The 14476-nt window shown below is 34.3% G+C and overlaps 1 protein-coding gene and 1 non-coding gene across 4 annotated transcripts in view; one reads left to right on the top strand and one right to left on the bottom strand.

Annotated features, from left to right (window-relative positions):
- Window positions 1-14476, top strand: part of Pik3cb (phosphatidylinositol-4,5-bisphosphate 3-kinase catalytic subunit beta) — a 134776-nt gene that overhangs the window by 39326 nt on the left and 80974 nt on the right. For all 3 annotated transcript variants that reach the window (XM_078043407.1, XM_040269882.2, XM_005328017.5), the window contains 2 exons: window positions 8430-8616; window positions 10889-11114. In XM_078043407.1, coding sequence (XP_077899533.1) covers window positions 8446-8616; window positions 10889-11114 — 397 coding nt within the window. In that variant the 5' untranslated portion in view covers window positions 8430-8445. The remainder of the gene's footprint in view (window positions 1-8429; window positions 8617-10888; window positions 11115-14476) is intronic.
- LOC120884662 (small nucleolar RNA SNORD65) lies at window positions 2575-2640 on the bottom strand. The gene has a single exon (XR_005727083.1). It is a non-coding gene; the product is annotated as a small nucleolar RNA SNORD65 (small nucleolar RNA).

The following is a 14476-nucleotide window of genomic DNA, read 5'->3' as shown; positions in this document are numbered from 1 at the left end:
GTACCTTTATTTTATTTATTTCTATGTGGTGCTGAGGATTGAACCCAGCATCTTGCACTTAGTGTGCTCTACTGCTAAGCCTCAGCCCTAGCCCCTAGGAAGTTTTTTTTTTTATTATGGACTCTGGCTGTTTGTGCATTATAAATAACTTATTAGGATAATATTTTTAGAATAGAGAGGAATTCCTTAAGTGAGATAAGAGCTAGTTTTGTCTGTGCCTAGAGTAGTCACAGAAGTCTTTTTGGTATAGTAGTTACATGTGTTATGATTTTAAAAAATTGTTGTGCATTTATGAATATTGAAATAATCCTGGTATGGCTATTTATGGAGGCCCATGTCTGTAATCCCAGGTACTAAGGAGGCTGTGACAGGAGGATTTTAAGTTCAAGGCCAGCTTCAGCAATTTAGACCCTAAGCAATTTAGTGAGACCCTATATCAAAAGAAAAATAAAAAGGTCTGGGGATGTACCTTAGTGGTTAAGCACCTCTGTGTTCAATCCCCAGTACCAAAAGAAAGAAAGAAAGAAGCTTGGCTTGCAATTTAAAAATTTGTTTATAAAGATATGCTAAGTATAAATAAATATCTTATTTATAGTTACATTGAAAATTAAGATTGTAGATCTGCAGTTTAAGAAATACTAATGAACACAAACATGTTAAGAATAAATAACCAGGGCTGGAGATGTAGCTCAGTGATAGAGTGCTTGTCCAGCATACCTGAGGCCCCCAGCACTGCAAAACAAAACTAATAAAAAATGAGTCAAGGCCAGGCATAGTGGCACCTGCCTGTAATTCCAGTGGCTCGGGAGGCTGAGATAGAGTATTACCAGTTCAAAGCCAGCCTCAGTAAAAGTTAGGTGTTAAGCAACTCAGTGAGACCCTGTATCTAAATAAAATATAAAATGTGGCTGGGGATGTAGCTCAGTGGTCGAGTGACCCTGAGTTCAATCCCCAGTACCCCTCCTCCCCAGCAAAAGAGTCAAGGCTCTAAACTGAGCTCCTCCTTGGTATCCAAAAAGAATGTGTAAGCTGTATGCCCTCATTAAAGGTGAACTATATTCACCTTTCCTTCCAGCCTTAATTTCTACTCATTAGATTGTGCTTGTGGTTTGTTTTTCACTGTAAGCACAATTCTAATTATACTATGAATACTGGTTTCTATTTTACTACTTCCATACCATTTATTAACATCACACACTTGATAAACTTCAGTTTAAATGACTACATACCAAGCCATAAAGTGGATGTATAAGTTTGTGAATTATTGCTTTGTGTTTGAACAGTTGGGTTACTTGGAATTTTAAAATATTTATATATTTTGATTTATACATGAACTTTTTTCTCTAATTTAGGCTTTAAATAGATACATTACAGAGCTGGGATTACTACTGGATTAGCAAGTATAAAAGTTTGGAAGGATCAATTGCCTATTTGCAGATCTTTTCTGAAAACAATTTAGAGAACTGTCTTCAATATGAGAGGATAAATTTTAAATTTTGTTTTACTTTAAATGATAGAGCTTATACCATTTTAGCTATTCTTCAATAACTTGTGGAATTACTTAGAGATATATCTTATCTAGAATTACAGTAATTCAGACAAAATAATATTTTCTTAAAAATGAAGTTTTACACTGTTCAGTTTTTTCTATAATTAAGGCTCATTTGTTGTCATGAGTAATGTAGGGAGTGGGAATTGAGACCCAGACATATCCCATCACTTGAGTTGCCTCTGAATGAAACTTAGAGGTTGCAGTAGCAAATGAAGTGCTCATTCCAAGCTTGACTCCTTCTAGGCTAAGATTTCTTTCTTTTTTTCTTTTCCTTTTTTTTTTTTTTTATAAATAGTTACCTTTCTTCTAATTATATGATGTTGTAGATAAGACATATGGGATAAATACCCTCATTCCTAATTTTTAAGAATTATTATTTTGGTCTTTTAAAAAAAATTTCATCTGTGATTTTCCAAAGTAGCTTTTGGTTGAACTTGGGTCATAATTACACTTTTAAGGATTTAGTTGAGCCATTTGTCACTGCTGAAGTTCTTATGCCCTCTGATAACTTCCTTGAAAAGTCATTGTCATAGTTTGAAAACTGCTTGTTCTTAGCCTTTGATCTTTTGCTTTCATGCTTAAACAAAAGAATGATAGAAAAGTGAATATCTTGTAAAGATAGATGATCCTGTGAAGTACATTTCCTAAAGAGAGTGAGAGGAGTAGGGGAGAGGGGAAAGAAAGAAAAAGACTGAAAATGAGGGAAAATATGCTATATGATAATTTCTTTTGGGGGGTAGGAGAGGGACTTTGGTCCTGGCTGTGTCCATTGTCTCTTTGTCTTCCTGGATCATTTACTTAATCTTTCTGGGTTTTTGTTTTCTTATCTTTAAAATGGGAAATGTGTTTGACTCCTAAAACACTGACCAACCTGAAACTCAAAGGCTGGACTCTTGTGTACATGTGGTGCCCCCTTATAAATAATGGTGATGAGGGAAATAAGAAACAGTATATTTTATTTTTAACTTAGTAGCAATAATTTTGTTTCCTAATATATCTCTATAGAGCAAGATTTTTTTTTTCTTCAGAAAACTGTAGATTTAACACTACCAATCTAATTCCAGCTCTTTGGGGTGATTTCATCATTTGATAAAACAAGATTTGTTACCCCTTGGTCTGTTACCTCATTAATTTAATAACTGCATCACAGTTTTAGGTTTGACACAAGGCATGTTATTATTTTTTTTTATATAGCACACCACATTTTGTGAGTTTGGCCCCTCCATCAATAACCTACCCTGAAAGGTCATACATGCTGCAAGACATCCTCTGGTTTTAGTTTGACCATCCTATCAATATATATATATTTTTTTTTTTTTTTTTTGAACCAGGGATTGAATCCAGGGACGCTTGGATTCTGAACCACATTCCAGCCCTTTATAAATTTTATTTAGAGACAGGGTCTTGCTGAGTTGCTCAGGGTCTTGCTTAGTTGCTCAGGGTCTTGCTGAGTTGCTCAGGGCCTTGCTGAGTTCCTGAGGCTGGCTTTGAACTCATGATCCTCCTGATCCACTGGGATTACAGGCATGCACCAGTGGCACCTGGCTCCATCAATACATTTATTAACCCTAAAATTTGAAAAGTAAGCTAGTTTTCTCAAATCTGTTAGAGAACTAAGTTTTCTTGGCCTGGGATTGTAGCTCAGTGGTGGAGGGCTTGCTTAGCATGTGTATGAGGTACTGGGTTCGATTCTCAACACCACATACAAATAAATAAGTAAAATAAAGGTCCATCAACAACTAAAAATACATATTTTAAAAAAAGGAAGAAAAAAAAGAACTAAGTTTTCTTGACTTACAGCTTCTTATATACCCCTTAATTAGCCAAAGACAACCCAGCCAGAAACATAAGAACCCCTTTGATTGTCTTGATTTTCAAGTAAAAATGTGTTGTGAGGAAGGATTTTTTCCTGGTAAGCACAGGCAACTGTAAAGCTAAAGGATAGAACTTGCCTTTATGATGTCCTTTAATATGTCACATGAGCCTGTGAGTACCGCTCAGCTTTCATAGTGTGCATGAGACCCTAGGTTGGATCCCTAGCACCCGGAAAGGGGAAAGGAAAAAAAAAGAAGGGAAGAAAAAGATGTAACAAGAAAAATACTTAGACTTTGCAATGCATTTTACCATTTTAAAAATTTTAAGATTTTTTTGTAGTGAAATACAGCATTTTGAAAAGAGCATAAAACATAAATATTTAGCTTAATTAATTCTGAAATGAGTAATTTATTCTTTAATATATTAAAAATAATAGCTATCCTGATGTGGGTTGTCTAAATTTGATGGAGAATGCCATAACATGAAAGCAAGCAGTTCTATAGTGGAAAATCAGTTAAAAATACATCATTTTTGGAAATGCCTGTAACATTGCGGAATCGCAATATAGTGAGGGTTTCATACTTAAGTTATAAGTGAAACCTGTATCATGTTTCTCATAACAGGTGAGGAGATTATAGGTTTTAAACATGCTGATATCAGGCAAAGCCTGATCTGTAGTAATGGTGATGCAATCAGAACTCTGTTAATATTTTCCTACTTTATTCTTTTATAGAAAAATGTACATACTCAAGATATAGATTGATTTTGGTAAAACTGTGTGAATTGATTTAAATATCTGAGTTAAGTCATTTCAGACTTCCTAAGAAGTTCTAGATGTAGATATATATGGCATTTCATTTGTGTATTGGTAAAAACATTTTACATAATGTTGGAGATATTGGAGTACTGCAAGGACTTAAATACATGCTTGGAAATGTGTTGACAAGACAGACTTTAATTCTGCCGAAGGGCATGGTACCAAAGAATATCCAGTAAGTAAGTGCACCTGGGTAGGCAATCCGCCAGCTTTTATCCCTAATGCAGTACTGCCCCTGCTTTGATAGGAGGAGCATGGGGTTACAATCTAACTAATTTTCAAATTAGGGTGTGCAAAGGGAAGGGCCATAATTAAAATGGCTACAGTTGGATCTTATATGCCAATTAAGGTTAAATGCTGTATTCTGAAAATGGACTATGGAATTTTCTGTTTCTCAGTCATAATGTCACTTTTTAAATAATAATAATAATAATAATAATTATTATTATTATTACCATGGATTAAACCCAGGAGCGCTTCACTAGAGTCCCATCCCCAGTCCTTTCTATTTTTTATTTTTTAGAGACAGGATCTTGCTAAATTGCTTAGGGCCTCACCAAGTTGCTGAGGCTGACATTGAACTTGTGATCCTCTTGCCTCAGCTTCCCAAGCCGTTGGGATTACAGGCATGTACCACTGTGCTGCGTTCATAATAACGATTTTGGAGGCTATATATGGCATTAGACTAGGTGCTAAATGACTAGATTGAAGGCTGTATAGTTTAATATTTCCTGTAGAGCATGATTTAAACCACACTTTTATTTTACTTAAATCACATTTTAAGTATCTGGTATAATTGTTCTACCAGCAAATTCTATAGAATTTTTTATTCACTGTTTCATTTAACCATAAATAAATATTCATTGAGGGCTTAATATGCTTGAGGCACACAGAGAAATACCAGTGGGAGGTTCCAGGAATCCAGAAGTGTAAAAGAGTTTCTCAGGAGACATGGTAAGGAGAGGGAATAATGTGTTTCAGGTAGGAGGTAGGAGCGAATATGGGAATTGCTGGCAAGTACCAGTATTTCAGCATGACTGTACATATATGTTGGGTTAAGTGACTGATTTAGACAAGAAGAAGAGTAGGAGCTCATTGTGATGCATTTTCAGGTTTCATTTTTATATATAACCATGTCATCAAGAAATTCTGGAATGCACCTCAGTGCTTTTTCCACTAATAGCCCAGAAGTTTAGAGTTTCATGTCTAGAAAGTTGATGGGATTAGTGATGAAGTGCCTGCATAGCCTGGGAAAGATGGCTGCTTTGGTCTCTGCACATTAGGATGCTTTACTGTTTCCAGCTGTGTGGTAAGGGTTAGATCCCAGAGTTGTGTTTGTATAGTTTCATTCTCCTATTTATTGTTTTTTTTTTTGTTTTGTTTTGATATTGGGAATTGAACCCAAGGGTGCTTTGTCATTGAGCTACATTCCCTATCCCCTACCCTCTTTATCTTGAGCTACTGTCTCACTAAATTGCTGAGATTGGCTTTGAACTTGTGATCCTCCTGCCTCAGCCTTCCAAGTTGCTGGGATTATAGGCCTGTGCCATCATGCCAGCTCATGCTCCTGTATTATTATTTATATTATTTGAGTGATTTGGTTTCAGTTGAGAGAGTCTTGCCAAAAACCAGGAGTAGATATAGGTCATTATGATTGTCATTTTGTGACACATGGCTGATGTTTCATAAGCTATGTGTGTGTGTGTGTGGGGGGGGTGTCTAGGGATTCAACTCAGGGCAGGTGCCCCACTACTGACACTGAGCCGTACCCCTAGCCCTCATCAGCCTTCTTTATTTTAAAGGCTAACTTTGTTTTTCATCTAAGCTTTTGTTAGTAACTCTTAAGTCATAGTACTTGCTCTGACTTGTTCAGGAGTTGACTTTCCTCTGTGTTTGTCTTTGCATGGTGGTATTTGAATATGTGAAAGCATCTTTTTTGATGCAGCCTGTTTTGATTCAGCAGATACTTACTGAATACCTATTACATGCAAGATTTAGAAATTCCTCCACTGAAAACAACTTTCAAAGGCTGCTCTGAAGTGATTTGCCTAAAGATTCCAGATCTAGTGACAATGCGACATGTGATGACTTTGTGTAGTTTTGTTTTCAGCTATGAAAATTTATTGGTTTAGAGTTCCTAAATATGTAGAGATTTGTCTATATACTGCAATGAGAAACCAGAACTTAAAAAGCATGGGCTGAGCCCACAAGGAGCTTATAGTCAATCCATATTTAAAATTTCCAGATTATTCAAAGATAGTTTTTTATAATTGTTCAAATTAACACTGGGTCTGGCCATGTCTTCTTTTAAAACTTTTTATTGGTGCATTTTAATTGTATGTAATAGCAGGGTTTATTGTTACACATACAGGCACGTAGTGTGACAATATAATTTGATCATTTTCATTCCCCAGTACCTCACCTTGTGGCTCTATCTTCTAAATGCTCTTTTAGTCTTTAACAGGTCTTCTACCACCACCTAACCCCTATTCTTGTTATTGATTAGCTGGATAAACTTTATCTTTAGTTCTGTCGAACATCCCACATTTTACACTCGGCTGATTACTTCGTTGAAGTGTTTAACTTCTTACTGTATTTCATATAATTTCAGCTGATATAGATCAGCTTTAGAGGCTCTATTAGACCCAGATTCAGTTTTGTTTTCTCAAAGGAAAGTATAGGGATGGGTAAGTACTTCTTGTTACCAATACTTTGTAAGAAGCATAGTGCTCTCATTTTCTGTGATGTTAAGATCAATCAGAGGTTCATGTGTTGTCAATAAGATAAATTTATTGGAAAGTTTCTTGTCATCCTTTCACTCAATATTACTGTTTTTTAGAATCTATTAATGATTTTTGTCTAGATTCATTAATCATTAGAGATTACAAAATGCTTATTTTTCTAACTAAGAAAAAGACAAACTTAACCCCTGTTTGTAATAATTTTACTCAAATAGAGTTAGTACTAGCAGGCTATATGTTTGATTTACTTTCTCAATCTTTATCAGTTTTTAAAATAATGAATCAGTGATGTCTTAGCCATCTCCAGTAGTGACTAATGAAAAATTTGGGTTTGTTGTTGTTGTTTTTGGATCATTATGAACTCATTTTTTAAAATGTATTTGATGTGTTTTCTATTCATGAAAGTTAGAATGGCCAGAAATGTGTCAACTAGGGCTGGTAGAGCACTTGCCTAGCATGTGCGAGGCACTGGGTTCGATTCTCAACACCACATAAAAATAAATAAATAAAATAAAGGTATTATGTCCAACTACAACTAAAAAAATATATATTAAAAAAATGTTTCAACTTGTTAGGTGCATTGGGGCATACCTGTAAACTGCAGCTTCCTGAGAGACTGAGGCATGATGATTGAAAAAATAAAAAATAAAAAACAAAGTTGATTTCTAAATTGACATGACCTTCATGATTTAAATAAATGGGATTTGAATCTTGGTTTATTTAATTTTTTTTGTTATGTAACACACATACATGTATAGTGATATATTTTATAATTATAATTTATTTCAAAAACCACATTTTAGGGCTGGGTTATGGCTCAGTGGTAGAGTGCTTGCCTAGCACGTGGGAGGCACTGGGTTCGATTCTCAGCACCACATATAAATAAAAAAAGGTCAATCAACAACTAATAAAATATTTTTTAAAATCCCACATTTTAATCATTTCTTTCTATTTATTTATTTACCAGGGCTTGAACTCAGGGGCACTCAATTACTGAGCCATATCCCCAGCCCTATTTTGTGTTTTAATTAGAGACAGGGTCTCACTGAGTTGCTTAGTGGCTCACTTTTGCTTGAGGCTGGCTTTGAACTCCTGGTCCTCCTGTCTTAGCCTCCTGAGCTGCTGGGATTAGAGGCATGTGCCACTACACCTGGCTTCAAAAGTAACATATTTTTTAATTAGCTTCCTATTAATGTTATTGGTTATGTTGAAATCCAAAGACTAATTATGGATTGGTGGGCTTTATCATATATGTATACATATATAAACTTTTTTGGTACTGGGTATTGAACCCAGGAGTACTTTACCACTGAGCTACATCCCAGCCCTTTTTATTTTTTATTCTGAGACAGGGTCTGAGTTGCCTGGGCTGGTTTTGAACTTTGGATCATCCTGCCTTGGCCTTCCAAGTAGCTGGGATAATTGGTATGCTCCTCGTTTGTCATATTTTAATATAAAAATTGGCTAATCATTGTTTTGCTGTGTTTTATTTACTGATTTCTAGGGCCCCATGGTTATGAATGTGCTTCAGTTTCATAATGCCTCCTGCTATGGCAGACGTTCTTGACATCTGGGCAGTGGACTCACAGATAGCATCTGATGGCTCCATACCTGTGGATTTTCTTTTGCCCACTGGGATTTATATCCAGTTGGAGGTACCTCGGGAAGCTACTATTTCTTATATTAAGCAGGTATGTTAATAATTAAAATTTCTAAAGATTTAGTTTACCTTCTATGTCACTTAGGGAGAAATGACATTTTATTATTAAAAAATGTGATTATTGTAAATTTTGTGGTAAATTTGAGAGAAGTTTAACCTTTAAGTCATTTTAAAGATTTTGATATATGCCCTGTCTTTTATGGACATATCAAACATGCTTGTTCTCTCTCCCACTTTTATAAGGGAGTTTACTTCTCCGTTCATGTTTCCCCACTCAAATCCTTCCTATAGATTCCTTCCTAGCTCTTCCCCCCCCCCCCCCCCCCCCCCCCGCTTTAATGCAGGGAATTGAACTTAGGGCACTCTTCCTACTGAGCTACATCCCTAGTCCTTTTTATTTTTTAATTTTTACAAAAGCTGGCCTTGAACTTGTGATCCTACTGCTTCAGCCTCCCATGTCACTGGAACTACAGATGAGTGCCTCTGTGTCTGTCGCTCCCCACTTTTAAATTGTTTTTAATCCATTATGATGACTGAATTAAGAAAAATTGGCTTGTGTTAGGTAGTTTGAAGTGTTTGTTCAGGTTATTGAAACTGTCAAGAAAGTTGAGTTAAAAGTTTTTCTAGTTACTGTCCTTGAGCTAGATACACTTGTTTTTTCATGTTCTTTTTGGTTGGTTTACACCAGTCCAATTCCAATTCATGATAATTCTGGGGAAAGAGTTTTCTGCTGAAGACCAGCCCAGGGATATTTTATAAATGAGTACTATGATAAACCTCTTTAAAGCTCTTTACTTTGGATAAACCCCTTTAACTCTTTTCCAACCTTCTTCATCACGGGGACATGGGAATTCTAAAACAGCATGATTGCTGAAGTAAAAAAGAAAATACAGGTTGATTTAGGTACCATATAGGTACAGAGAACTGTTATTTTTATAGTCTGAGTGGTAACTATGGATTCCTCTAACTATAACAGAGTATTTATTAATCCTCCTCTTTTTTTAAGTTGTGAAACATACATGAAAAAATGTACTGTTTAACCATTTATTTATTTTTTTGTGGTGCCAAGGATTGAATCCAGTGCCTCACATGTGCTAGGACTGAGCTACAACCCCAACCTATGAAGTGGTGTTTTAGTGTGGTTTTTATATGCATGTCCATAATGATTAATGATGTTGAGCATCTTTTCATGTATTTATTGGCCATTTGTATGTTTTCTTTGGAGGATTATCTTTTTAACACTTTTGTCAATTTTTAAATTTTGTATGTTTTTTTTTAATTGAGTTGTAGGAGTACATATATATCCTGGATATTAATTTCTTTTCAGATTTATATTTTCTTCCATTCCATGGGTTGTTTTTTCATTCTGAATATGTCCCTTGATATATAGAAATTTCTAATTTGATGAAGACCACTTGACCTTTTTTTTTTTCCTTTGTTGCATACATATGCTTTCTTCTATTTGTTTTATATAGAGTGAACCTAGGTTACAAGTTTTACTGCAGGTCTATAATAAGTCATCTCCTGGCTTTTGTCAAAATGTGAAATCCTTCTTTGTGTTTTGTATCGTGAACTTATTTTACATTATGTCATCCAGGAATCATGGGAGGAGATGATAGATTGACTTTTCTCATCATGATAGGGCAGAGTTAGTGAGTATATCCATTATACATAATTTAAATTTTGTATGAGGATGATGATGTATGCTTTAAATTTAATTTTTTTTAAAGAGAGAGAGAGAGAATTTTTTTAATATTTATTTTTTAGTTTTCAGCAGACACAACATCTTTGTTTATATGTGGTGCTGAGGATCGAACCCGGGCCGCATGCATGCCAGGCAAGCGCGCTGCCGCTTGAGCCACATCTCCAGCCCAAAATTTTAATTTTTTATTAGAAGTTATTTATAATGTTTACAGAAATGTTCAATTAAAAGTCCTCATTGATTCTTAATCCTCATAGATAATTTGCTTTTAGTATTTTTATCTATGATGCATATTTCATTTACTGTGCTGTTATATTATTTTACAAACATGGAATAGTACTATACACACTGTCTTATAATTTGAAACTTATATATATATCTGATATGGCTTTCCATATCTGAATGTATTTCTATTTTATTTCAAAGTTTGATAATATTCTATAGTTAACTTAGCCAGTCTTTCACTGCTAAGCACTTGGCTTTTCTGTATAATTTGTTGTTTTTCCAAACACTGCTATGGTGGACATTCTTGTACATGTATCTTTGAAAATTTATGCCAGTGTTTCCATACCACATAAGGTCTTACTCTTTTTTCCTGCAGATGTTATGGAAGCAAGTTCACAATTACCCAATGTTTAACCTCCTTATGGAAATTGACTCCTATATGTTTGCATGTGTGAATCAAACTGCTGTATATGAGGAGCTTGAAGATGAAACACGAAGACTCTGTGATGTCAGACCTTTTCTTCCTGTTCTCAAATTAGTGACAAGAAGTTGTGATCCGGCGGAAAAATTGGATTCAAAAATTGGAGTCCTTATAGGAAAAGGTAATTTAAAAATTCTTATGAATTCTTATGAGTGTGTATTGTAATATATATAAACAGGTTTATTTTAAGATATTACTTTTCAAAGTATAGTTTATGCACCAATGTTGGTTACCAGTTTGAGATAATGCAAGTACAGAATTAAGAATAAATATTTAGGGGCTGGGGATGTGGCTCAAGCGGTAGCGCGCTCGCCTGGCATGCGTGCGGCCCGCGTTGGATCCTCAGCACCACATACCAACAAAGATGTTATGTCCGCCGAGAACCAAAAAAATAAATATTAAAAAAATTCTCTCTCTCTCTCTCTCCTCTCTCTCTCTCAAAAAAAAAATAAATATTTAGAAACTCCTCTAGCATTGTGATATTGCTACACTGACCCAGGGCATGCATTTATATATATATATATATATATATATATATATATATATATATTTTTTTTTTTTTTTTTAAACTAATGATTTTTTTTTTGTGTGTGTGTGTGCTACTGGGATTGAACCCAGGGCCTTGTGCACATGAGGTAAGCGCTCTACCAGCTGAGCTATATTCCTAGCCCCATCTAATGATTATTTTTATTTTACACAACTGTTGGTCTTTGATGAACTAGAAAGAGAAAAAAAAATTGTTTCTTTACCTCAGATAGTTCAAGCCAACTTTTTTTTTTTTTAAATGATTTTCCTCTGTAATATACAACTCTGCATGCTAACTAAGACTTTAAGATAGTTAATGTTTTCATAAGTAACTGATATTTTTGACAGATTTTACTTCTTAACTGACATTATCTTTAATTAGAAGTTATTTTTGTAGAGAGTTAAAATATATTATGTCTACATTATTCCTTGCAAATTAATTCTAGGGGAAAATTGTAACAAATTTTAGAACATGAAGGAATCTCTCCTTTCTATGGAATTATTAGGAATCTCAAGGATCAATGGATATCAATGCTTTAGAGAAGGTACTAACTTCACTAGGAACTATAAAGGGTTTCCTGAAGAGGAGAAGCTAAAGACTAAATACAAAACCAGAAAATCCGCTGGGGAGGTTTTGCTTCTGATTAGCAATCTGTATTGATCAGATTCACTAATGTAAGATAATATAATACTATCCCCTTTAAGATGCTTTTCTTTGATCTTGACAATAGTAATTCAGGCTAGGTAATGATTACATTGTGGCACTACTTTGAGTACATTAGAATAGAACTTTATTGGCTTACTAAATGGCATTCTGATGTTTGATGGTACTCAAAATGTTATGATTATGTTACAGAATGGATAGTTTATTTTTGGTAATGATTTTTCCCCAATTAAGAACTGTAAAATTATCATACAAGACTCTTTTTTATACATTAATGGCCTCCATAGGAAGCATTCCTTTCTCTTTTCTAGAGGTACAAAAATTTCTATAGAATTCTTATTCACTAGAGAAAGTATTATTATTATTATTATTTTGTTTTTGGTACCAGGGATTGAACCCAGGGATATTTAACCACTGAATCATATCTCTGGCACTTGTTTATTTTTTATTTTGAGACAGGGTCCACAAAATTGCCGGTCTTACTAAATTGCTGAGTCTCACTAAGTTGCTAAGTCTGGCATTGAGCTTGTGATCCTCCTGCCTTAGCCTCCTAAGATGCTGGGATTACAGGTGTGCATCTCAATATCTGGCAAAAAATTTTTCTTTTGGGGATTGAGCTCAGAGGCACTTGACCACAGAGCCATATCCATAGTCCTATTTTGTTTTTTAATTTTAGAGACAAGGTCTCACTGAATTGCTTAGCACCTCACTTTTGCTGATGATGGCTTTGAACTCCCTGTTGTTTTTTGTTAGAATCTTTACTTTCTATCCATCCATTAGAAAAAGTTTTTCCTTTGTTTTAATGCTCATAAAAAATTGAAGAACATATGGAAGAGTAGAAAAAGTAAAACAATCATTTATAGAATTATCATCCAGGGCAAGAATATCCTCTAATACTTTGATATATTTCCTTCAAATGCATCTTATGTATTTTAAGAGTTTTGTTTGCTTTTTGATTTTGTAGATAAAAATACATAGCTTTTTGTGTATTTTAAGTAGACCAGAATCACATTGACTGTTTAGGAAATTAAAATGATAATCCAGAAAGTACCACAGAATGAGTAGTTTGTTCAGTGAGATCTCTACCTTTTCAAAACTTAGATTACTTTTCTGGTCAATTCCCCAAACAGATTCATTAGCCACTATTACCTGTACGTAAGCTTGCTAAATTTAGCAAATAAATATTTATCTAGGAAATACAGATATTACATAAAATATATTTAGGCTAAAAAGATTATTCATAGTTTATCTAAAATTCTAATTGAACTGGATATGCTTTTTTAAAAAAAAACCTGGCAGCCTTACCCACCACAGTACAGAGGTCTGATATAAGAATTGGATTTTTCTTCCTATGAACAATGCTGTTTCATAAGGCTTTTTGCATATAAATTTTCATGTAGTGTGTCCTGCAATTTGATAAAAATACAGTGCTTTTTTGCATTAACTAAGCAGTTTATATATGCTTAACTGTTTATAAATTATACTTTTCAGTATATGTAGAAAAGTTGATATTATGATCACATACACTAATTAATTAGTTAAAAATATATAGGAAATTGATTGTTTTAATCATTTTTAATACCTATAAAGTCAATTTTTGCAGTTGCTGATTTGCCTGTGATGACCATAAACAGGGCTTGGTGAGGTCATGCCTTCTGGGAAACAATATACAATTATTTCAGTTTAACTTCAGGAACAAGGTTGCTGTCTCCTTTCTCCAAAGAAAACAATATAATTTTTTTTTGGCATAATTGCCCTGACCAGGGTAAAAATACCTTTTCCTGAAAGATGATATGCTTGATCATTTTATTTTCTATGCTTATTATGAATAATTATTTGCAGAACTGCTGTTTGGGTTCTTGTTATTCCCTGTAGTTAAAGTGCATGCTATCTCTACATTAATTTCTCCAACATCCAGTAGTTTAGTAAAAAAGAATCTTTTTTTTTTTAATTTTCTTTTTAGTTGTAGATGAACACAATGCCTTTATTTTGTGTATTTATTTTTATGTGGTGCTGAGGATTGAACCCAGTGCCTCACACATGCTAGGCAAGTGCTCTACCACTGAGCCACAACCCAGCCTCCAATGAAAAAGAATCTTAATCAGATACTTTTATCAGAATTCTGGGATGAAAAAAATCTTATTTCTTCTGATCCTACAAACCTCTTAGAAAAAGACACACACACACACACACACACACACACACATGAGATTCAATACACATATATAAATCTTATTTCTTCTGATCCCTATAAATCTATTACTCATAACACACACACACACAAACACACACAC

Source organism: Ictidomys tridecemlineatus, chromosome 3, assembly GCF_052094955.1.
Source record: "Ictidomys tridecemlineatus isolate mIctTri1 chromosome 3, mIctTri1.hap1, whole genome shotgun sequence".
NCBI classification, from domain to species: domain Eukaryota; kingdom Metazoa; phylum Chordata; class Mammalia; order Rodentia; family Sciuridae; genus Ictidomys; species Ictidomys tridecemlineatus.
This window is presented reverse-complemented; position numbering and strand designations above follow the sequence as displayed.